Below are 23,812 nucleotides of genomic sequence, written 5' to 3' on the forward strand. Positions count from 1 at the left end.
AACCGTATAAGGAGAAATTTAGGTTGAACGTCTTAAGACCTTCCTGTCACAGGCGGAGTGATTAAACTTGCACACCATTACCAAGGGTTCTCAAGAAATCTCCTTTCTAGATGGCTTTTTCACATACGTAAGTTCTCCCAAAGAGACTTTCATGACTGTAAGGAAATCAGTCTAAACATTTCCTCAAAAAATTCATGAGAAGATAAAAACCACAAAATAGGACACCTAAATTTTCACACAGATTCAAAAAGCTGTTTGCCTTATGGATATAAAATGTCAGCTTCTCACATGGGGGTCTAAAATCTTATCATAACATATTACTTAAAACAATAGCAAATAGTAGTGCTGAATACACACTATATTTTAATAATCTTACGCAGAAAATTCTTTATTCATTAAAAAAAAAAAGTCAGTCACAAGGGAATTCTTCATACCGTGACCATGTATGGCCACGTTCTCTCACATTATATAATCTATACATTAATATGATGTATGCAATTAATAGGAAACCATGTGTTGCCAATGAGCATGACATGAATGGGTTCTCTGTGAATACTAAGGAATCCTTGAGAGGTTTTGACAATGCAAGTAAGGTAATAGAGATGTTTTGTTTCTATACTTTCTAAAATGGGTCCCAATTGATCTACACTGAGATTAGGGATTTTACAGCAAAGCAGACCGGTTACGCATTAGACAAAGTTGCCATTTTTCTGCTTATAATATTATAGAGTTCAAACAATTCTGTGTAGCTCACCAGCTGCCTGAATATCATGCAAACAATATGCAAAATCCTAAGCCTGGCTCATTCATTGGTCAATTTTAATGCCTACAAAAGAAGTAGATTACCACTGGAGGAAGAGCATGACCAAATGAAAACACAGACTTAATAAACCATTGTTTTGGTTTGATAGCCTGGAAATGAGCACTCTAAATGGCAAATCCAAATGGAAAGTCAGTAAACTCTATACCACTTCTCTGAAAAGAATTATAGGGATGTGAATTAGGGTTGGGAATGAGTTCATTTTCATCCAATCCATATGGGAAATAGACGGTCCAAAGATAAGAAAGGAGATGGAAGGATGTAAAAATCAAACATAACCTACTCCTAGAAGAGAAATGGAAAACTGAGTAAGAGCGCAGGAGAATGAAATGTTATGGGATTTCCTAAGTGGTACGAAAAGTCCAGTGGTATGAGAAGCACTGCTCACCGAATGCCAGTCTCTCAAGAGAATGGTGGGGGGGGGGACCACAGAGATGGTCATTTGTACTTGCAGTTCCACCCCAGATCTACCAACTGAGAGGGAGCCAGGTCTGCAAATGCTTCATCAAAATGTATTAGGGAATTTGTGTGTGTGTGCTCAGCTGTGTCTGATTCTTTGCAACCCTGTGGACTGTAGCCCACCAGGCTCCTCTTTCTGTGGGATTTCCTAGGCAAAGTAGTGGAGTGGGTTACCATTTCCTACTCCAGGATATCTTCCCGACCCAGGGATCGAACCTGAGTTTCCTCTGTCTCCTGTATTGACAGGTGGATTCTTTACCACTATGCCACCTGGGAAGTCCATTAGGGAACTGAAAGACCAGTAAAGTTGGGCCATCTGAGAGGACAACAGCAGGAAAGAAAATGTATTTTCTTACTGAGATTCTGTAATGAAGAAATTAGATTCTGGGATCAACTTCAGACACACACTGGCGGATATACGTCTTCTCTGATGTCAGAATCATTTGAAACAGGGAATGATAAAAGACTGCAAAACAAGTGGTATTTTATATAGAATAGTATCAGCTATAATCTTTACAATTCCCTGCTCCTCCATACCTCCCTGGGTGTTGGTGCTTCCTGCAATAGGGTGCTCCCTCAAGACTGAAAATATTTGGATTGTCTAGAAACTTGGCCGACCTGCACTTCCTTTATTGGTAATGTTAATGCTTAAACTTCTAAGTTATGTGACATTGCTACCTATGTTATTCCTACTGTGAAGTCCTGTGCCTACAGTGATGTAAACCTAGGGCGTTAGATTTCCCCCCAATGAATCCCTAGCTATAAACCCCACTGCTTTATGTGTCACTTTAAGTGCTTCAAAATAGCCTTAAAAGAAGTCAAAGAAACAAATAGTTATCAACTGATTCTCCCCATCTTTCTTTGCAGGTTAGTACTAAAAATCAGGAGGAAAGGAAATGGAAGACAGACAATGAAAATGAGTTCATGTAGAAAAAAAATCAGAAACTATCTTTGAAAATTATCTTGTGACGTTTTGCCAATAAAGCTCTTTTCTGTTTTTCTGATGATCCAAAGCTGTGACAAAAAATTCTTTTAAGGTAGAGTGCCAGAGTCTATTTTGGAAAGCAGAATGCTATTTTCAGGGGTGAGCAAATGGAAACGTTAATATAGAGCAAGGCGTTCAAAGTCTGCATCGGGCCTGGCTGATAGTGGCTCACAGCGTAGTTCTTAAGTGGAAAGGCATAGGCTGGAATTCAAAATCGTGATAAACACTGCTTTGATGCCTACAGGTTGTACTTTTAACCCTTGTGTGGGCACTCCAAAAATACAAAACCTCTGATTAAAGAAGGAACTCAATTCAAATCCACACTTAGTACTGGAAACAAAAACTGAAAGGCCATGCTTTTTGCACATTAATGAAATACTATCATTCTGTTCCCCAGACATTTATTAAGTCTTACACGACTAAGCGACTGAACTGAACTGAACTGATGGACCTGAAACTATACGAACATCTATGCTTATGATCTATTGAGTGCTTGTCTCTTGATGAATAAAAATTTTTGAAGGCTTCTCATTTAATTCTTATGAAACAATCCTAAGGGATGAGAACTATTATTAACCTCTGTTTTGCACCCAGGGAGACTAGGCTGGTGACAATGAGCAACTTGCCTTGATAAGCTGATAAGGGAACCAGGCAGTCTGAGCTCTTAATCACTTTGGTGAATTCCTCCCTATGTCCTAGGTGCTGAGGGTAAAAAGATAACTACAGCGTGCTCTCTACCCTCCCAGAGCTAATTTTTAAATACAAATGGAAGCACGATTCTGAAACATTAAAATACATGATCAAGTTGTTTTACCACCTAGTGATCTTTAGATTATTTGATAAATATAAGTTAAATTATTTTTGCAAGAACAAAGAGAGAAAAGAAGAATATATGCTAGAATGGCGGCTCAAGAGGATTACTCTGGTCTTTCTGTTTCCCTTTCTCCTTTTCTTTTCGGAGCCTGTATCTGACTATTTAATACCTATCTTTTTATTGTTGCTGTTTAGTTGCTAAGACGTGTCCGACTTTTTTGCGACCCCATGGACTGAAGCCTGCCAGGCTCCTCTGTCCATGGGATTTCCCAGGCAAGAATACTGGAGTGGGCTGTCATTTTCTTTTCCAGGGAATCTTCCCGACCCACAAACTAAACCCGAGTCTCCTTGCAATAGCATGTGAATTCTTTACCACTGAGCCACCAGGGAAGCCCACCTAATTGTTTTAAGTCTAACTTAACTAAATATAGGCTTCTCAGCTAATCCCACTCCAGTATTCTTTCCTGGAAAATCCCATGGACAAAGGAGCCTGGCGACTACAGTCCAAGGGGTCATAAAGAGTCAGACACGACTGAGCACACGTGTAACTAAATATAATTGAACTATTTTAATAAATCATACATCTGATACTAGCCTGGATATCTGCCATGGTGATAATGAGAGAATATAACTCTGAGCCCACCAGTACAACTAATTCACAAATTATATATATATATATATATATATATATATATATATAAAGTTCAAAGCAACATAATCACTTCTATGGAAGGTCTCTCTAATTCGAAAGAGTTCAAAATATTTGAAATCTGGGCTTTCATTTACCCGCACGACATCTGAAGCACAGAGCAGCGATCTAATGATCTGGCATCAGGTTTCCTTTCATTGCGAACACCCCAAAGGCAGCCTCCACCGATTTTGTTGGCCTCTACATTCCCAGGACCTAGCACAAGCCTTGATCCATAATATTGCCAGAAGACTTTGTTAGACAAATGTAAAGTCATAAAGTCAACAGGTCTCAGAACTGAAGCCCTAGCATTTAAATGGTCAAGCCAAGAAAGACACAAGCAAACAAACAAGTGAACCAAAGTGCTTAAGTTTCTTCTCTATCCACTGTCTGTCTTACATGCTGAGCCTTCTGCACAATATTATGTTCAAAGAGACACTAGAAGTGCATTTTTTGGCACTTCACATCAGCAGTGAAACCACAGCTGATGACATGGCTTCCCTTGGTCATAGAGGTAGGGTGAGCTCTATGATCTTTTAACACCCCAACAGGGTGCCTCCTGCTTCATAAGGTAATCTCCACTTGCCAGAAGTTAAACAACTGTCATTCCCCAACCTGCCTCTAATCCAAGAGTGCACTTAGCAGGTGGCGCTAGTGAAGAACCTGCCTGCCAATGCAAGAGACGCAAGAGACGCAGGTTCGATTCCTGAGTTGGGAGGATCCCCTGGAGAAGGAAATGGCAACCCACTCCAGTACTCTTGCCTGAGAAACCCCATGGAGAGAGAAGCCTGGCGGGATTCAGTCCATACGGTCGCAAAATGCAAGAGTAGATAGTGCAATTCCTCTGTCTTTGAACAGGGACAAAGCCTTGCTAAATAAACCAAGCCTGATCGGCAGCCACTCAATACTAAGGAAAAACAAAAAAGAGACTTCACTTCCAACAGCATTCTGAAAAAGATATTTTACTTTGAAAATTATAAGAATGAAAATTTATTACAAAGTTTTATAAATGTATTAAAAGAATGAATAGTGAATAAAAAATAAATTTCAATGTCATAGCTGCACTAAATTTACCCCTGAGGACAGGGTTTGGGGGTGGCTTGGATGTATCAAATCGACAGGTAATCTGAAAACCCTATGTCTGTCATTACTCCCAGCCTCCTTCCCACCAAGCCTTTTACCAGAGTTGAACCCTGTTCCCAGGCCTGCGCTGCATCTGGTGGAGGCGCTAATGAGCAGTGAAATGGCCAAAGGGCAGGCAGCAGAGGGGAGCAGGAAAAACAGCACAAAAAAGGGAATAGGAGGCTGAACCTTCTACAAAATCAACAATCAGTCCCCGGATAATAGTGCTGGTAGTAGTAATAAACGTTTTTATATTTTGCAACTCAAAATGCTTGACATTCATTAATTATGGATAGACCATTCCTACTTAAATGGGAGAGAAAGTACTGAGTACATTGAGCAACCTGCCCAAAGGTACACAGTTCATCAAAACCGTCTTTACCTCTGTCCAGAAAAGAAACAGTAGGTTTGATTAAATCCCACTGGATTGACATTTTGCCAAAAATAGTGAAATATTTGTGTCAAATATGGAAGAGTTTAGAATCAAGAACTCCTTGGTTAAAAAAAAAAAAACAAACCTTAAAAACAGATTCCACTCTTTAAAAGAGAACAAAAACATTCTCTTGACACACGGAGTAATATTTTTACCTATCTTACCTTGTTGAAAAAATATATATGGCATATTAGTGTCATTTATACATAACAGGAGGGTTTCCAGTGTTTTAGAAATACTTACTGCCATCCATAAAAACTCAGATTTGGGGAAACATAAGTAAATAAGTGTATGATAGTATGGATAAAGTCTTTAATACATTTACTGTCATATAAAATGGTCACTGAATTTCATAGCACCTGCCATTTAATTAGAGTGAAACTGAGATTACTACCTTGGCCAAGATTTTACTGATCTGATTATTTGGGTAGAGAAACGGGACATTTATTTTAACTGCCTCCTGTCTATAATCTGCCACTCAGCCACAAGTGGATAACATATTCTTCCTGGATCATAGTTTAATAAAACCACATGGCCACTGTGGTAGAATCATTTGAGCAGTGGACCCGAAGGTCAATGTCTGAATAATCCTGAATGGTCAGCATCTGGTAGAAGCTGGTCATGCCAAACTGAACTGGATGACCAAGAAGGGCTAGTTATCAATCTCTTTGTTAAAAATATCATTAACTGAAAAATTAAGAACAGGACTTCAATACTGAAACAAGAATAAAAGAATAAAAGAGATCAGAATACTAATGATCAAATCCAATTCTCCCATTCTGAGCATGATTTATTTATTAGTGTTTTCATTATTTAATCTTATAATTTAAAATAAGCATTTTAGGGAATTTTGCAATAAGTTATTTAAAAAGAAAGTTAATTTAAATCACTTTCCCCCACAGAGTTCTGTTGTGGTTTGCCAAAAAAAAAACCAAACAAACTCCATTTTTATTACAAAATACTGCAAAGAAGGTAGTTTCAGAAAATATAGTTTACCAATACTGAACACCTTCTAAGCATCAGAAAACTTGTATTATAATTACTGAGCATATGTCAAAAACTCCTGTGTTTTAGAGGAAGCATCTCTAGGTTTTTAAAGCATGTTGTTTTTAACATGTTCAAATGAAAAATGGTTTTATCTTCACGTACTCCATTAACAGATGGTTTTTGATGTTCTATCAAAGTCATTTCTTTCCCTCAGTAAAATGTCACAATTATATGCAAAATGCATTACTGGATATTTCTTTCTAACCATAGAAGAAATATTTTCAGTTTAAACAAGCAAGTATTAAATTACAAGTGGCTAAAAGTTAAAAAAAAAAAGTAAGAAACATCTGGAGGGAAAAAATAATGAAAATGAAAACCCAATGTTTTCAACAGTAGATTTCCAGGTTCTTCAATACATCAATACTTGGAATATTTAGAAGAAATCCAAAGAGTTTCAATCAGTCTAGTTGTAAGAGGTTTTACTCTGATTTAGTTCCTCCCACTTGATTTTAAAATCATAATTTAAGTTTCTAGATTTCTACAAACTCAGAAAAACAAAAAGCTCTTGCCGCCTATCTAGAATGTCTGACTAACAAATGAAATTACATCACTTTCTTGTGATCACAAGCTCTTTTATAAAAGAAAGACAACTGTCCCTCAAAAGAGATGGAATGGAAATGCATATTTTTAAATCAACATACCGCACACACCCCATTACCAAAAGAAGAGAATCAGCAATCCGAGAAAACAGCTGGGGTTTGTTAGTAACTTTCTAGTGACCAACTGAAGTTAAGCTTCAGCATCTGGTACTTGGGTCAATTTCTAGGTCAATTTCTAGGTCAATTTCAGTATCTCCAGAATGATTTTTTTTTTTCCTTTACAAACCATTAATTTATATTGGGGAGTATTTCCCTCCCCTTGTTAATTTCCTTTCTCATAGAGATACTCTGAAAACAAAACACCTAAAAACATCCCTGGTTCCCACTGGTTTATTCTTTATTAGTTTGTCCTCGCTTTTTTTCCTCCAGAAGCACTAGCTGCTTCACAAAGCAACATCTGGATGGAGCATTTAATATACAAGGTTAACATCTTTATTATTGTCATGTATTCCTGAACCTTAGCTCCATTCTCTAAAACTTTTGCCAAATACTTTCCATCATTAAATCAGTTGTGTGATGGGCTCCTTTCTAAGGCCAAAATGAAGAAATACAAATAAATATGAAATGCCTAGTTTCACCTGGCAAAACGATTGACTAACAGATACCTAAGTAGATTCTAAGAAGCCAGAACAGCTCTGCATGTGCCTACTGAGGCAAACAGCAGAAATTCTACTTTCTGAATTGATGAATATGACATCAAACCTCTAGAGTAGCAGGCTTATAAGCTGCCATTTAAATTATTTTCCTTAACTATAAGTAGATTTAAAATGTAATTTAGTATTATTTATAAGCTATTCTTAAACTTGATGATATTCAGCAGATATATTAAAGATCTAATTACACCACAAAGGGTACTTGATGAGTTTGATAACATAATTGTCACCTCACTCCATGTGTAAATATAGGCAGCTATAAGTAATTAGGGTTTAGGCAGTGTGTAATATCTACATGAAAGTGTAGAGTGGAATTAATAATAATGTTGAACATTTATTGAGTATTTACTATATGCCAGACCTTGTATTAAGCCCTTTGCATCAATACCCTATTTAATCCTCACACAACTCTATAAGAAATGTACCACTCTTGTACCACTCTTAAAGAGGAGGAAACTGGACCTTTAAAACTGAAAACAGAACTACCATATGACCCAGCAATCCCACTCCTGGGTATTTATCAAAAATACAAAAAATAAATGAAGACACTAATTCAAAAAGATACATGTACCCCAATGTTCACAGCAGCATTATTTACAATAGTCAAGATATGGAAGCAACCTAAGTGCCCATCAACAGACAAATGGATTAAGAAGATGTGGTACATAGAAAACGATGGAATATTACTCAGCCATAAAAAAAGAAAGAAAATTTTGCAGGTTATTGCATTAAGTGGAATAGGGAAGGAGACAAAAGACAAACACCATATGATATCACTTATACGTGGAATCTAAAAAATAAAACTAGCGACCATAACAAAAAAGAATTAGACTAATACACATAGAGAATAGGGGCTCCTAGTGCGAAGAGGGTATGGGGGAGGGGCAAGAGAAGGGTAGGAGATTAAGAGGCACAAAATACTATGACTAAAACAACCTACAAAGATAGACAGTATAACATAGGGAATACAGCCAATATTTTATGATAACTATAAGTGAAATATAATCTTTAAAAACTGTGAATCAGCATGTTATATACCTGAAACAATTAAAATAATTACCTAAAATTAAATAATCTTTTAAATGAGAAGATTAGTTGATCAAACATTTAAAATAATCTTTAAAGTGTTTTTTAAAAGGTCATGTAATTTGCTCAAAATCCCAGTAAATCAAGTGATGGACCAGAATTTGAACCCAAGCCACCTGAATCCAAATCCTGAGCTCCTGACTCAAGAGACCAGTAGAAAAGTCAAGTCCCACTTCTCTTTCCTTCCTTTATCTCTTACTTCCTCCGTACCCAAAAGATGTGAAAGTCCAAAGCAGCTCATCAGAATAATGGATCTGAAATCTGATTCAAACTCACAGGAAAAAAGAAGGCAAAGGGGAATAAAGTAAGCAGAATAAGTGAGCTTAACCAAAGTCTAGCTAGTCGTCACTGGATTAGTCCACACTCCATCCCCGGAAGAGGCAAGGCTGGCACAAATTCTGCTTCTACAGCTACACACTTTCAGCTCATCAGCTTTGGAGTAACCTACCAAGTACTGATTCCAATCACATCGGATGAGAGGATTACACTGTACGTATCTTCTTCCAGGCCTGTTACAGGACACTATAAAATGTACGAGACTTCTTTTTAAAAGCAAAAGAACTTTTAAAACAAAACAAATGAGAAGTATAAAAGGGGAGCAATTTGTCTTTTAGGTCCTGTACCTAGTAAATCCTGTCGGTTCAAAAACATAGCTCTAATACAGGGAAATCAGTGAATGACACTGTTGGAAAAAATTGAGCTTACTATAAAGTACAAGGCTTATTTCCTATGGAAAATGCAATAATTTATTTCTTTAGTACAAGCTCTCCAGTAAAGAATGCCCTTGAACTGAATGCCTTGCTGTGACCGGCCATGCACACTCTACCCAACAGAATATATATGAGCAAAGAGGAAACACGCTGTCGAGAAAAAAAAAACACAATTTCCTTCTATTTCCTTTTCTAAGTAGAACAACTCTTCTTTGGGGAACAAATCAGGGTCTTGTAACAATTCACTACACAATATTTTCCATTCTCATAGCCAGTAAAAATTAGAAACCAGGAAGGGTCAATGAGGATGGCCCAATTATTCCCAGAAAGGCAAGGGCTTTTGTGGTGGGCGCTTTACATGGGCTCCTTATCCAGCCTGAATATCAGGTGCCTGGAATCCAGATCTCCCTCAAATAAGCAAGAATCCATTGAGAAAATAAAAACATTTAGGTCCTTTAATTATTACATATTTTATTCCAGCTTGGCTGAAACACTGGCTGTGTGAGAATGAGTAGTGGGAAATAAAGGCATAAACGGAGGTGGGTGTAAACTGTGGGGACTTCAAAGAGCTAGGGAAGGTTGTAACCAGTTCAGTGGCCAGCCATGGATCCAGGGGGAGGGTCCATGAAGAACAGTGATGTGAGTATACCCTGTGCAGGTGAACTGGAAAACACAGGAGAGCCAAAGGTAGAAAAGGTAGGAAGGCCACTTAAGAGGCAAGCTATGGAACTTAAGAGTCCATGGACAGATGAGTGCCTGAAGGAGATGTGGTAGACACAGACAATGGAATATTATTCAGCCAGAGAGAGAAAGAAGTCCTGCCATCTGTACGGATGGACCTTGAATACATTAATGCTAAGTGAAGAAAGTCTGATATTGTTTGTGTGGAATCCAAAAGTGCTAAATTTATAAAAGGCAGTAGAATAGTGGTTGCCAGGGGCTGGGAGAAGGCACAGGGGTAATGAGGAAATATTAGTCAAAGGGTGCAAACATCCAGGAATAAGTTCTGGAGGTCCAGCGTTGTGACTGGAATTCACAGGATTACGGGCTTCCCTGGTGGCTCAATGAGAAAGAACCCACCTGCTAACGCAGGAGATGCTGGTTTGATCCCTGGGTTGGAAAGGTCCCCTGGAGAAGGCAATGACAACCCACTCCAGTATTCTTGCCTGGAGAATCCCCATGGACAGAGCAGCCTGGAGGGCTACTGTCCATGAGGTCGAAAAAGAGATAAGACTGAGCGACTAAATAACAACAACGATGACAACACAGTATTATATACTTGAAAGCTGCTAAGATCTTAGATGTTCTCACCACAGAAAAAGAAATGGTAATTATGTAAGATGATGGAGGTGTTAACTAATGCCACTGGGGTAACTATTTTGCAAAAGATAAGTCATTTGACCTTATGAAAGGTCAAATGTCAATTGTTGTTCAGTTGCTCAGTCTTGTCAGACTCTTTGCTACCCCATAAACTGCAGCACGCCAGGCTTGCTTCCCTGTCCTGTACATATTTTATTCCATAAAATATATTTTGTTTATTCCTGTACCATATTTTATTTATCTCCTGGAGTCTGCTCAAACTCATGTCCATTGAGTTCGTGATGCCATCCAAACATCTCATAATCCTCTGTGGTCCCCTTTTCCTCCTGCCTTCAATCTCTCCCAGCATCAGGGTCTTTTCTAATGAGTTACCTCTTCGCATCAGGTGGCCAAAGTAGTGGAGCTTCAGCTTTAGCACCAGTTCTTCCAATAAATATTCAGGGTTGATTTCATTTAGGATTGACTGGTTTGATCTCCTTGCTGTCCACAGGATTCTCAAGAGTCTTTTCCAGCACCACAGTTCGAAAGCATCAATTATATCTAAATAAAGCTGAGTTGGGGCTTTATTTAGATAGAAGCTGTGTGCTGGCTAAGCCTCGTTGTATTTGCTTACAGTGCATTTCATTTCGGGAGAAGGCAATGGCTACCCACTCCAGTGCTCTTGCCTGGAAAGTCCCATGGACAGAGGAGCCTGGTGGGCTGCCGTCTATGGGGTCGCACAGAGTCGGACACAGCTGAAGCGACTTAGCAGCAGTAGCGTTTCATTTTAGTAACATTTATCTCATTATTTCAAACAACTTATCTATTTCCTATTTTGTTGCCTATAATAAAGTTTATACAGGTTTTCCTTAGTGATGAGTTCAATTGGATATATTCCATTGATGCCGTTTTAGTTCTGATGCTTAGAAAAATGGCAAACCTATATACTCCTTGCTATAGCCAAGGCATCTTTTTGAAACACAATTTGGTCATTTCACCTCCATGAGCAAAATCATTCAAGCAAATAAATTAAATGTATATGATTTTTTAAACCCTTCCTTAACTTGGTGAGCAAAGTTTCCATCCACCTGTACAATCTCATCTCCCACCTGCACCCTCTGATCCCTCTGACCCAGTCACACTGGCTTTTCACCCCTATTCAATGTATTTCATCCAGCCACAGGACCTTTGCAAGTACTACTTCTTTTGTCTAAGGTATATTTCAGCTGGTTAGTCACTACAGATCCCCAAGACCACAGCCAAGGATCACCTCAGAAAAGTGTTTCCTGGTCTCCCTGATAGCGATCACATCATGACTGCAAGCTCTGCTGCTGCTGCTGCTAAGTCGCTTCAGTCGTGTCCAACTCTGTGTGACCCCATAGATGGCAGCCCACCAGGCTCCCTGAGAGCCCCCTTATTGCTCCTTCCCAGCACTAAGCACAGATGGCAAAGTTACAATTGTTTGCGTAACTCTTCAACTAATTACAGCTTCCTCCATCAGGGACAGAGCCTGTTGTTCTTACCATTGCATCTCCTGAAAGAAAGTCAATGAATACTTGTTGAATGAAAGAAAAAATAAAAAATAAAATGGTAGATCTATATTTGATACGTACGCCAACACCAGCTTACTCAGTAGTGTGCTCACTAGTATAACGGAATAGCACTTCTTGACATCTAAGTCAAAAAAGGCTTGGGACTTCAAGCCTGGGTGGTCCAGTGGTAAAGACTTTGCCTTCCAATGCAGGGGGTGTGGGTTCGATCCCTAGATGGGAAACTAAGGTCCCACATGCCTTGTGGCCAAAAAACCAAAAATTAAAAACAGAAGCAATATTGTTACAAGTTCAGTGAGACTCTAAAAATGGTCCATATCCAAAAAAGAATCTTAAAAAGAAAAAAGAGGTCTTGCTTGCAGCTTTCTCCTCACTGGGGAGAACATGCTCTCTGAAAGGCCAGAGTGCATGTTACAAGATTGACTACCTACCCTGAGACCACCAAGGTGGAAAGGCTATGTGTGTGGATGCTCCAGAGGACACTCTCAGATGCATCCAGATTTAAGCCAATTCTGCAAAAGCACCAGCCCTGTGAGTGAAGATACTTCCAGATTCTGCCCCAAGCATGAAAGGTACCCCCCAACACACACACACACATCCAGAGTCTCTTGAATCCTCCCAGCTGAAGCCCCAGACATCCTGAATCAGAAACAAGCCTTTCTGTTTCTGTTGTGCCCTATCCATATTCCTGACACAAAGAATCCAGGAGGGTTTTTTTTTCTTTTTACATTATTAAGTTTTGGGGTGGTTGATGAAACAGTAATAGGTAACTGGAACCATATGTCTAAAAGAGAGGTAATAAACCCACTGGTTATGGAGCCCACACCTGGAATATGATACTAAGTTCTGGGTGACATATTACAAAAGACAAAGAAAACAAGCATATTCAGAGGAGAATAAGAAGAATGTTTCTTTATGGGGAAGAGCTAAAAGGTTTAGAGATATTCAAACCAGAAAAGAGAACAAAGAGTATATATGTTAACTGCCTTCATCTGTCTGAAGAGCTATCACAAGTAAAAGTAACAATTACTGTGTATATTCCTAGGAAGGAGGCCTAGGAACAGTGAATGGAAGTTACAGGGAGTCAGATAGAAGTATTTTCCAATGTCCAGAGCTTTCCAGGAAAGAAGAGGCAGCCTTAAGAGGACATGAGTTTCCTAACATGAAAAGTAATCGAGCAGAGTCTTAGATGATCACCACCTGGTGGGTTGGTTTGGAGAGAATTCATTTCTGGACCAGCAGGTTTTGAATGAAATGCTCTTACTTTAAGTTTGCCCTGCAACACTGAGATGTTTTTAATCTAAAGATCATCCCCATTTCCTTCTGCTAAGAAATCTAATCCTAATACATGTTGAGCAGAGGGGAAAAAAATACAAGAAGATGAATAAACTGAATGAAAGGCAATACCAAAGTATAAATAGAAAGGGATGCAGAATTCTTGATGGGAGAGGAATGGCAAACTAATAGGAAAATGCAATCCAGCAGAGCAGCAAAGGAACTTTGGAAAAAGATGAAGCATGAAGACAGAACCACAGAAGAGAGAAAGGGAAGGCTAAAGATCCCATCATAGATGATCCTGGGTAGGGAAGATGCCTTCATCTTTCTTGAGAAATGGTTTTATTCATTTTGAGACTTGTCTCCTCTGTCACTGGGAAAGACAGACCAGAAGAGCAAAGTAATGTAGCAGTATAAACAACAAGCTTCAGGTGGTAAAATTAGCAAAGCCATCCCATGTGGCTTAGCCAGTAAAGAATCTGCCTGCTAAATCACTGCAGATGGTGATTGCAGCCATGAAATCAAAAGACACTCCTTGGAAGGAAAGTTATGACCAACCTAGATAGTATATTCAAAAGCAGAGACATTACTTTGCCGGACTAAGGTCCGGTCTGGTTTTTCCTGTGGTCATGTATGGATGTGAGAGTTGGACTGTGAAGAAGGCTGAGCCCCGAAGAATTGATGCTTTTGAACTGTGGTGTTGGAGAAGACTCTTGAGAGTCCCTTGGACTGCAGGGAGATCCAACCAGTCCATCCTGAAGGAGATCAGCCCTGGGATTTCTTTGGAAGGAATGATGCTAGAGCTGAAACTCCAGTACTCTGGCCACCTCGTGTGAAGAGTTGACTCATTGGAAAAGACTCTGATGCTGCGAGGGATTGGGGACAGGAGGAGAAGGGGACGACCGATGATGAGATGGCTGGATGGCATCACGGACTCGATGGATGTGAGTCTGAGTGAACTCTGGGAGATGGTGATGAACAGGGAGGCCTGGCGTGCTGCAACTCACGGGGTCGCAAAGAGTCGGACACGACTGAGTGACTGACTTGAACTGAACTGAACTGAACTGAATGCAGGAGACACGATTTCAATCCCTGGGTCAGAAAGAGAGTTGTCATTTAGATGACATCACTCCAAATGAGGGCTTCCCTGGTGGCTCCACAGTAAAGAATGCAGGAGACCTGGGTTCTATCTAAAATCCCATGAACAGAGGCGCCTGGTGAGTTACAGTCCATGGAGTCGCAAAGAGTGGAACACAACTTAGCGACTGAGCATGCATTTTCAGCCACCAGTGAATTTCTGACCTCAAAAAGATTGAGGATCTGTGTGCCTATGCAGTCAAGTAAGCTTGCATGGAAGCCACTGTCAGTATGTAAAAATGACCACTAAGGGAAGCAAGAAAAACTGGAGATTAAAACCTGGTTTCCCAACAAAGGCAATGTGAAAAGGAAAACACAAACCACCTAGAAAATGAGATATGTCCAAAGCCAAGTCATCCAGGAAATAGTAACAATAAGAAACAAAAAGAAAGAGGTAAAAAGTTATCTCAGACACACATTTCATCTGAATTTTATCACCATTTGTAATCAACTTCCAACATTTCATAATACCCTTTAACCTTAGTTACTCAACCCAGGGAACAAGTCATCTCATTGTTACCGCATTTGAAGGAAGAGTAGAGTCTCTTTTCATGTTGATAAGAGGTAGAAAAAGGAGACACTCCCAGGAAAGAAAAGTGTTTTGAGTAAACTCCTGGAGCCTGAGGGTAAGGAATGGTGGTAATTTGCCTTAACCCTTTCAAAGATTCATCAAACCAGAAGTTAGAAATTAATGTAATTGATAAAATGAAATTTACTATACAATGCAGGGAGCTCAAATCTGGTGCTCTGTGATAACCTAGAGGGGTGGGATGGGGTGGGAGGTGGGAGGGAGGGAACATATATATAGATAAGGTTGATTCATGTTATGGTAGAAATCAACACAATATTATGAAGCAGGTATTCTCCAATTGAAAAGAAATAAATTAACAACAACAACAACAACAACAAAAAGAACCCAGAAATTTTTCATTACAAAAAAAGAACACAAATTTTATCTTATTACTCACCCATTTCCTAGGTCTGCCTCTTGGCCGTTTTTCTCCAGTGGCTTCTGCTTTCTGCAAAATGAAAAAGGAAGTCATATCGTTTCCTACCTGACATTTCTTTTAAGTGCTGCACCAAGGACCCATTCCAAGTAAGAATGTTCTGGTTTGCAGATGAGGTATTGACATTGCTTTAACAATCTCAGTCTTCTTGAAGGCTCATCTTCTTCATTTTTCATTCCATGATGCAAAGAGAGATCTAGGCAACCCTCACCCTAATAGACTCTCCTGGAATGATCTCTGAAATGCATGAAAATGCTTTTAAAAAGCCATTTTGCAGTAATTCCCTGGTGGTCTAGTGGTTGGGACTCCAGGCTTTCACTGCCTGGGCCTGGGTTCAATCCCTGGTAAGACAGAACAAGAGGTCAAAAGAACAAGGATTGAACAAGGTACAGATCCCATAAATCGCATGGTGCAGCCAAAAAAAAAAAGCCATTTTATCCTTATTTCTGACTGCAATAAAAACAGGAATTCCCATATATCCATAATTATGTAAAGTAAGATTTTAAAAAAAGTTTATTAAATGATTTTCTTTCCATAGCAAAACTAAAATTATGAAAATTAGCACTATATATTACTGTACAATTTACAAAGTACTTCTACATTACAAAGTACATTGTTAATCAAAAGCAAATCTAAACATGAGGGAAAATATATAGGCTTCCAAATCAAAGAAACAAATATTAGCCCACCTCTACATAGTTCATTTCCTATTCTTTGCCTTAAACAATCACCTGTCTATCAGTTCACCAAAAGCCGAGAAAGCAAAATAAGCTGGCAGAAATCATCAGTGTTTATCTCTGAGATAGAAACTAGGGATGCTAAAAATAATAATTAATAAAAAATGTATATTATTAACAATTTCATACTCAACATAGACTTGTCATGAATATATTTCTAACTCCCTTGAGAGTTTGTTTCATTGCTTTGCTTCACAGATTTTTCTGGTATCACAGCTATTTCTTCCCTTTTGAGTACGATTTTAATACCATAATTTCTCTTTTATCACCCCTACTGTAATCCCGAAATTCACCAACACACACCCATCATATACTCCTATAAAAATACATTTATAATTTTCATTTCCAGAGTAAAAAAAACTTAGTACATACTCTTGTGTGTAGGAGAATCGTCTCAAGGTTAAACACAAAAATACAGGTAACCTGAGCCAGGATAACTTGTTTTACATTTTACTTCTGTTACTTGCGTTAGCAGACAGTGTATTTGGTACAATGATACTACCATTTCCTATTGTATAGTATCTGTCTACACTGTCAGATGACTCTTTCTTTCTTCAATCTGCCTGGTAAAAACCGATGGAGGTAACTGATAGATACAAAGATACACAGGTACATAGGCAAAGTAAGACTTTTACATCACAAAATTTTTCACCAAATCGTCTTGACCTGGCATTAACCTAACAGGTTCAGTGAATTAACTGAAACTTCATCTGATTATAATGCTAGTGCATATTTATGAAGTATTTAAAGTACCCTAGGCACTGGGCCAAGTCATTCGCATGTGTTACTTAAATCTTTACAACAGCCGTATAGGCAGCTATTGTTATTTCTCTTATTCTGCAAAGAGCAATTAAGTCTTAAATAGACAAGGTGAATAACTCAGTCTGCACACAAAGCAGATTTGAACCCAGTTCTGCTGGACTCTAAAGCCCAGACTCTTATTCTCCTAACAATGCTACCTTCCTTTAGCATTCATATATTTGCTACTATAAAAAGACATCTTAGTTAACTGAAATTATCAATTAACTCCAGCTAAGCATCAGATTTGGGAACTCTGAATCATAGTAGTAGGGGTCACTACTTTGAATGGTTCCACAAAGCAATCATTTCTTCTCAGGGATTGGTAGCCTTGTCTTACCTTCAGTCAGAAGGGCATGAGTAACTAGAGGTGCCCAGCAAATCACACATTCTTTCTGAGTGTTGTCTCCGAGAGAGGGAGGAACACAGACTCCGGTCTGGAAAGCTAAGGCTCAAATCTCTGCTCTGCGATGTTGGCTTTATGAGTTTGGGCAGGTCCCTGAAAACCTTAATTTGGGTTCAGGTGTGAAATGGAGCTAATGCCTCCAGTGAGAAGTGATGTGGCAGCCATAAGGGAGGTGTTCAATATATGTTCTTTCACTTCTAATGTGATCGAACTCTTAAAGGGAAAGTTTCCCTTCAAATTAGTCCAATCTCATAGAAGGTTCAGTCAATGCAAATATTCCATTACACCCATCTGTCACCTTAAGAATGAAGCTTTTAAGAAACCCTCTGGTTGATACATTGTGAGTTATAGGAGTAGAAAATTCCCTAATACAGAAGCAGTGTCTGATTTAATCTTTAGGAGTGACTGTAAGATTGCAGTTTACTCAGTAGTAAATTATACAAACATGGAAGATAGAAATCCTTTTTAATGGGCCTGGGAATGGTAGGTGCGGTTGAGAGCAGGAGTTTGCTTGAGATCTTAAAGGCTAATGGCGCTTCTATGCTAGGCTTTTCTGTATGGTGGTTATGCTTCCAGATCCATGATGTGATCGGGTGTATCTAAAATCTGTTGAAGAGGGTTGTTTTCTCAAAGAGGGTTGTTTCACTACATTTCAGAGTTAGAGAAAGCAAATCTCTCATAGAGCGAGAAAGCCCAGCAAAGGAGAAGTCTTTAAGCCGAGCTTCCCATTTACAAAAAGTCTCTTCAAAAATAAAATTTGCACCATTAACTGAAGGGCAAAGTATCCTGATTATCACTTGGACTTGTTAAAAGTGAACTTGCTCCTTGGTCTTGGGGCCAGTATTACATGTAAGCTGAAACCCTCTTCTGAGACGACATCCACAAGAAGCACATTAGCTGTGCTGTGTGGCGGCGATCTGGGAGGTTTTCATTGTTCCTTAAAACCCACATTATTTAATCATTCTGATCAAACTTCACAAAGCCTGTAAAACCAGTTAGGATTTTCATTTGTAAACCAGCATAGATCCAGGAATTTTACATATTGGAAAACACTGGCTTTAACTTTTTTTTTCCTGTGTTTAACGCTCTTCAGGATATTATTTTTCAATAGAAAACAAACAAAACATTTTGGAGGCCTGTTTTGTTTTTAATATAACAACATATGCAATACTGTGGAAGTGTATATTTGGTTTTCCTTTGCCAGACTGGAATTTGGTTCCACGCTACGAACCCATGCATAATTCAGACAATAACTTACTCTAAATACTTAACTGCTTATCTCAGGGTGGGTGAGTAGGGAGCGAGGGTGGGAATTCTGCATTTGTAAGAACTGAATTTCAGACTATTATCAGCACCGTTACATTAATATTTGCAACTGTCATATTTTAGAAACGTTATTCCCTCTTGACTTGTCTTCATTCGTGTTTTTCTCTTTTCAAAGAAGTTCAGATTCAGAACTGTAGATTCATGAGGGTTGGGAAGAATGTTAAGTAGGAAATGTAATTATTTCTGCCCCTAAGAAGTTCTGGTACTCCAGGCTCTTAAATGTATTAGCACTAAAAAATTAATTAAGAAAGGAAACTCATCTAGCAAATAGAACTCTTGAACTTGGAAAGGGTGCTTAGCATTAGTGTCTGGTGCATAAGATGTACTCACTACGTATTTATTGCATGAAGGAAGGACGGAAAGTCACTCTGGTATTTATATCACCTGTGTGTCTTATTTCCCTCTTGCCATCAGAATTCTACGGCTTGGTAGGGCTTTAGAAGACATTTCATCCAGCTCCTTCTTTAACAAATAAAAAAACTTCTGGATGTGCCATGATCTTCAAAGGCACAGCCTTCTGGTTTACTTGGGGGCCAGAAATTTGTGAGGGTGGGTTGCAGAGGGCCCATACTCCCAATGCCTTTATAAGCTTATATAGAACTGCCCAGCAAAGGTTTCTCAAAACCTAACTTCCAACCTATGTTTCTGGTTACTGGAGAAAACATAATCTACCTTGTAGCAAATATTTTACAAAGTATTTGACAGCACATAATATGGAACAATCATAAGTTTTAGAATTGGATTTGAACTCAAATCCAGATGCTCCCATTTACGACAGCTTAACTTTAGACATGTCACAGTCTATGTCTCTGAATCAGTTTTCTCATTTGTGGAATGAAGACCACAAAGCCTACATCAGAAGATTAACAGAGCTATACATGTAAGGTAAGGCTGATAAAAGTCAAAGCACTAGGTAGAAAAGTGTTAGTTGCTCAGTCGTGTCCAACTCTGCGACCCTGTGGACTGTAGCTGCCAGGCTCCTCTATCCATGGGATTCTCCAGGCAAGAATACTAGAGTGGGTAAACCAATGTAATTTCTTAATTCCCTCCATATTTTGAAATGTTACTTAAAAAAAAAAAAACAAACCTCCCTGGGACTTCCCTGGGGGTCCAGTTTTAAGACTCTGTGCTCCAACTGCAGGGGGCACAGGTTCAATTTTTGGTGAGGAACTAAGATCAAGATCTCACACACCCAAACGAAAGGCCAAAAAGTAGAAAACAACAACAAAAAAAACCACCCTCCCAATTCTGTAAGTTTCCAAAGTAATGAGTGATTTTCTGAGCATTGTCTTACTTATGTAAGGCAGCTATTACTAACCCCCAACTGGGCGATTAAGCAATCTATCCACGTGTTTAAGTGGTGGAATTGAGACCTCATCTGATTTTAATGCAATAAAAGGTCTGTTCTTCTGGGAGACAGTCCCATATAAGTATCCATGGGGAAATGTGGGGCTTTCCTGGTGGCTCAGATGGTAAAGAATCTGTTTGCAATGCAGGAGGACCCAGGTTTGATCCCTGGGGGAAATTATGAAAAAAAAAAACAAAAAAAACCACACAACACTTCCAGGGTGGAAATCAAATGAGTAGTTAAGACTAAAATATTTCTGAGTTTCCTATAAAGACATAGGCAAAAGCTGAGACTGAGAACCAAGTGCAATATCTACTTCTGACTTCTGGGTCAAATTTAGATAGCTATTAATCTTTTTGTTATTCTAAATGCTCACAGCGCACTGTGATAATGCATGGAAGTCAGAATGCCCCTACTCTAAATCAGTCAGCGAGTCTATACACAAACACACAAAAGAGCTAGAGAAACTATCAGCTCAGTGGTACCCTGCTTTGTTTCCATGTATTTTTACAAATATATGTATATATGACCAAGACCGACAGACTTAAGAGCAAATGGAGCCACCTAAAAGAGTATAGAAAGTCACATTTATTTCTTTTAGTAGTTCTTTCAAAAATACAGTGTAAATCAATGTGCTGTGGTAATCAAAATCCACTGGACTGACTGTCACACTAAATGATAAGTAATTCTCACTTAACCTTTATGCTAATCTAGTTCGATGAGTTTCCCAACTGTACGTGCAACCATTTCAGTCTTTAAAAACAATTACAATCTTTCCATCAGTACATATTTTCAAAGAGGAAATAAAAGTGAATTCTATCGTCCATTGTAGTTCATGCTCATTTTCCCCAAGGAAGTCCTTGTTGTCAACTCCCATGTCATTATTTACACATGCCTGTCTTCACTTATACAAAAACAAAATTAAAGCCAAGGCCAAAATGACAGGAAAAGCTATTTTCAAAGTTTAGGATTCTCCTCTTTAAACGGTTCTTTCTTCCTCTTTTGTAATCAGAGAAATCAATAGCAATGATATGAGAGTTCACATGGGTGACCTTCCAAACAAACTGTTCCTTACATTATTCTGGAGAAAAAAAAATGGCTGTGACTGCTCCTTGCTGAATCAATCAGAAGATGCCATTCAGCAATGTTCAGTAGATTAAAGCAATATAGAATAATAAAGCAGCAGCCTAAAATGGAATCCATTTTCCATTTACCTTTTTCTCCTGGTTGGCAGAACAAAAACTCAAGAGCTGACAATTTCAGAATTAAGGATACTAAAATTCATTGTTCCACCCTTGTGCCAAACTATATGGTTCCCAAGTGAGTTCTGGAAACTGCAGAAAGTCAGGTAACAAGATAAGATAGGTCTGAATGATTTAACTAACATTAAATGCTCTTCAGCACCCATCTAGTCTTTAAAAAGAACTGAAAAGGAAACAGAATGCCAATCTGGAGTGTTCTCTTGAGCAAAATGATCTGTTGAGACCTTGAGATAAAAATGAGCCAGCGCTGGAGGTCAGTCAAAGTAATGAGAGGCTTTCGATGAAAAAGTTCAGCATGATAACTGCCAAAGAAAGAGATTTCTGGGTCCCCTAAAGTAAAGGGACTTCAGAAAATAACTCAAATGCATTTGAATCTTCCATGTTTGGATCATTATCTACGATGACTCAAAGGCACTGTGAAAGAGAATTTACTGATACATTAAGGCTCCGTCCTCTCTGGAAAGTGAAGTGAAAAAAAGGAGGCAACTGTTTAGGTAGAACAGCCTAAAATACCAAGATAATGGAGACAACAACTGGGCTTTATGTAACTCCACCTGACTGGAATCATCTGTATCCTTGAGCCCTGAGTACCAGTGGAAATTGCTTGCCTATAAAAACAGAGGAATTCAAACTAAGTCATATTAGTAACATACAAGCTATAAGCTAGAATTGTACCACAACCTCCAATTCAATCTTTCCCTGACTTACCTATAATGATGCTTTTGGTTCCTGTCTTCAGTTGGACCTACTATATCCTGCAAAAAAATCATGCCCTCACTCAGCATCTATGCTTGAACATTTGTCTGAAATGATGAGGAAACCCCATTCTTTCCTTCTAAAATATCTGTGCATAGTGTTATTAATCATTTGTGAAAAATCAACCACTTTTCGAGGAAGGAACATGATTAGAAAAGGGACAATTTCTTTATTTCTTTATAGTATCCAATTCATATCAGGTTTTCTTTGTATAGGCAAATGGAAAATATAAATCAAGTGTTTGTCTGAATACATTATTTGAAGTACACTTTACCTAAACCCTATTTTCATTTTGTGCTTTTTCTCTTTACTATACCTAAAGTCCAAAGGAAGTTCAGGAATGTCTATGATATGAAGGAAGGCTATCTCACACCTGAGATCTATTTTATGTGCAGTTCTGTCAATTAAATTTAATTCAATCTCAGAATTTTTTCTTTTTTTCTAAAAGCACCTGAAAGACAATTGGCTTGAGACTTACAGATGACTTTGACTTCTGAGAAATCCCTCCAGTGTTCTTTTATGATTTAAAAGCCACAACAAAAACCCTAAACTAAAGGAGATTATATCTTTCTACTTTCCAAACATGAGAAATATGAAAATACAAAGTATTTTCATTCAGCACAAACAGGAGAGGAAAACAAAATAAAACAAAAAGGAAATTATGAGGCAACTGGTCACAGGTATATCTCAAACTAACACATAAATAAAAGGGTCAAGACACACACACATGCATACTCAACATGAATAAATTATTTATTCAGGAAAACATTAACTTCTGATCTTTTATTAAGATAACAATATGACTCTGGTTCAGGGATGAATTTTGAGCACTCAGACTGGTGCTCTTGGGAATAACTAGAATTTCTACATAATGGTTATCCATGAGAACTTGTCATAATGGACTAGAAGCAAAGTCAAGAATAGTTACATTCTCTTCCAAAAGTTCCAAGCATAACAAATTGTGTTTTCATAAATGTTTGTTTTTTGTATTACACAAATCAATTTTATATTGAATGTGGCCTGAAATTAAAGTGATAGCTAATTTAGTAGTCCTCCACTTGGTCTTGCAACTTTCCACATGCATTGTCAAGTTTCACATTGCTAATTTTCCAACAAGCAGCTTTGTTTTCAAATGCCCCAAGGCCAGTTACTGAGTCCAAATACAAACTGTGTAAGTAAAGAAATTTCGAGCAGCAAGAAAATTTAAACATACAGCATCATCAGGATCCCAGTGTACATTGCATCTTCTCTAATTTTAGAGCTCTGTTCTCTTAAATACTTACCAGTTTTTGTTATATATTTTCCATTATGATGAGCTTTGGTTTGTAGGAGAATTCCCAATTTATTAATCACAGAAGACTTCTCATCCCTACCCTGGTCAGTCTAGCAGGGTATGTTTATCTTACATGATATGAACAATGTAACTTTTTCCAAAAAAAATTGCTTTTCAAAGTCCTAACAAAAATATGTTTTGTTAGAATATATGTTTGACAAAA

General features: G+C 38.3%; 1 protein-coding gene across 1 annotated transcript in view; it reads right to left on the bottom strand.

Moving 5' to 3' along the window:
- Positions 1–23,812, bottom strand: part of HMGA2 (high mobility group AT-hook 2) — a 45,297-nt gene that overhangs the window by 16,447 nt on the left and 5,038 nt on the right. Inside the window, exon 3 of the mRNA XM_052640569.1 lies at positions 15,645–15,695. Within this exon, the coding sequence (XP_052496529.1) occupies positions 15,645–15,695 (51 nt within the window). The remainder of the gene's footprint in view (positions 1–15,644; positions 15,696–23,812) is intronic.

Source organism: Budorcas taxicolor, chromosome 5 (assembly GCF_023091745.1).
Source record: "Budorcas taxicolor isolate Tak-1 chromosome 5, Takin1.1, whole genome shotgun sequence".
Taxonomy (NCBI): Eukaryota; Metazoa; Chordata; class Mammalia; order Artiodactyla; family Bovidae; genus Budorcas; species Budorcas taxicolor.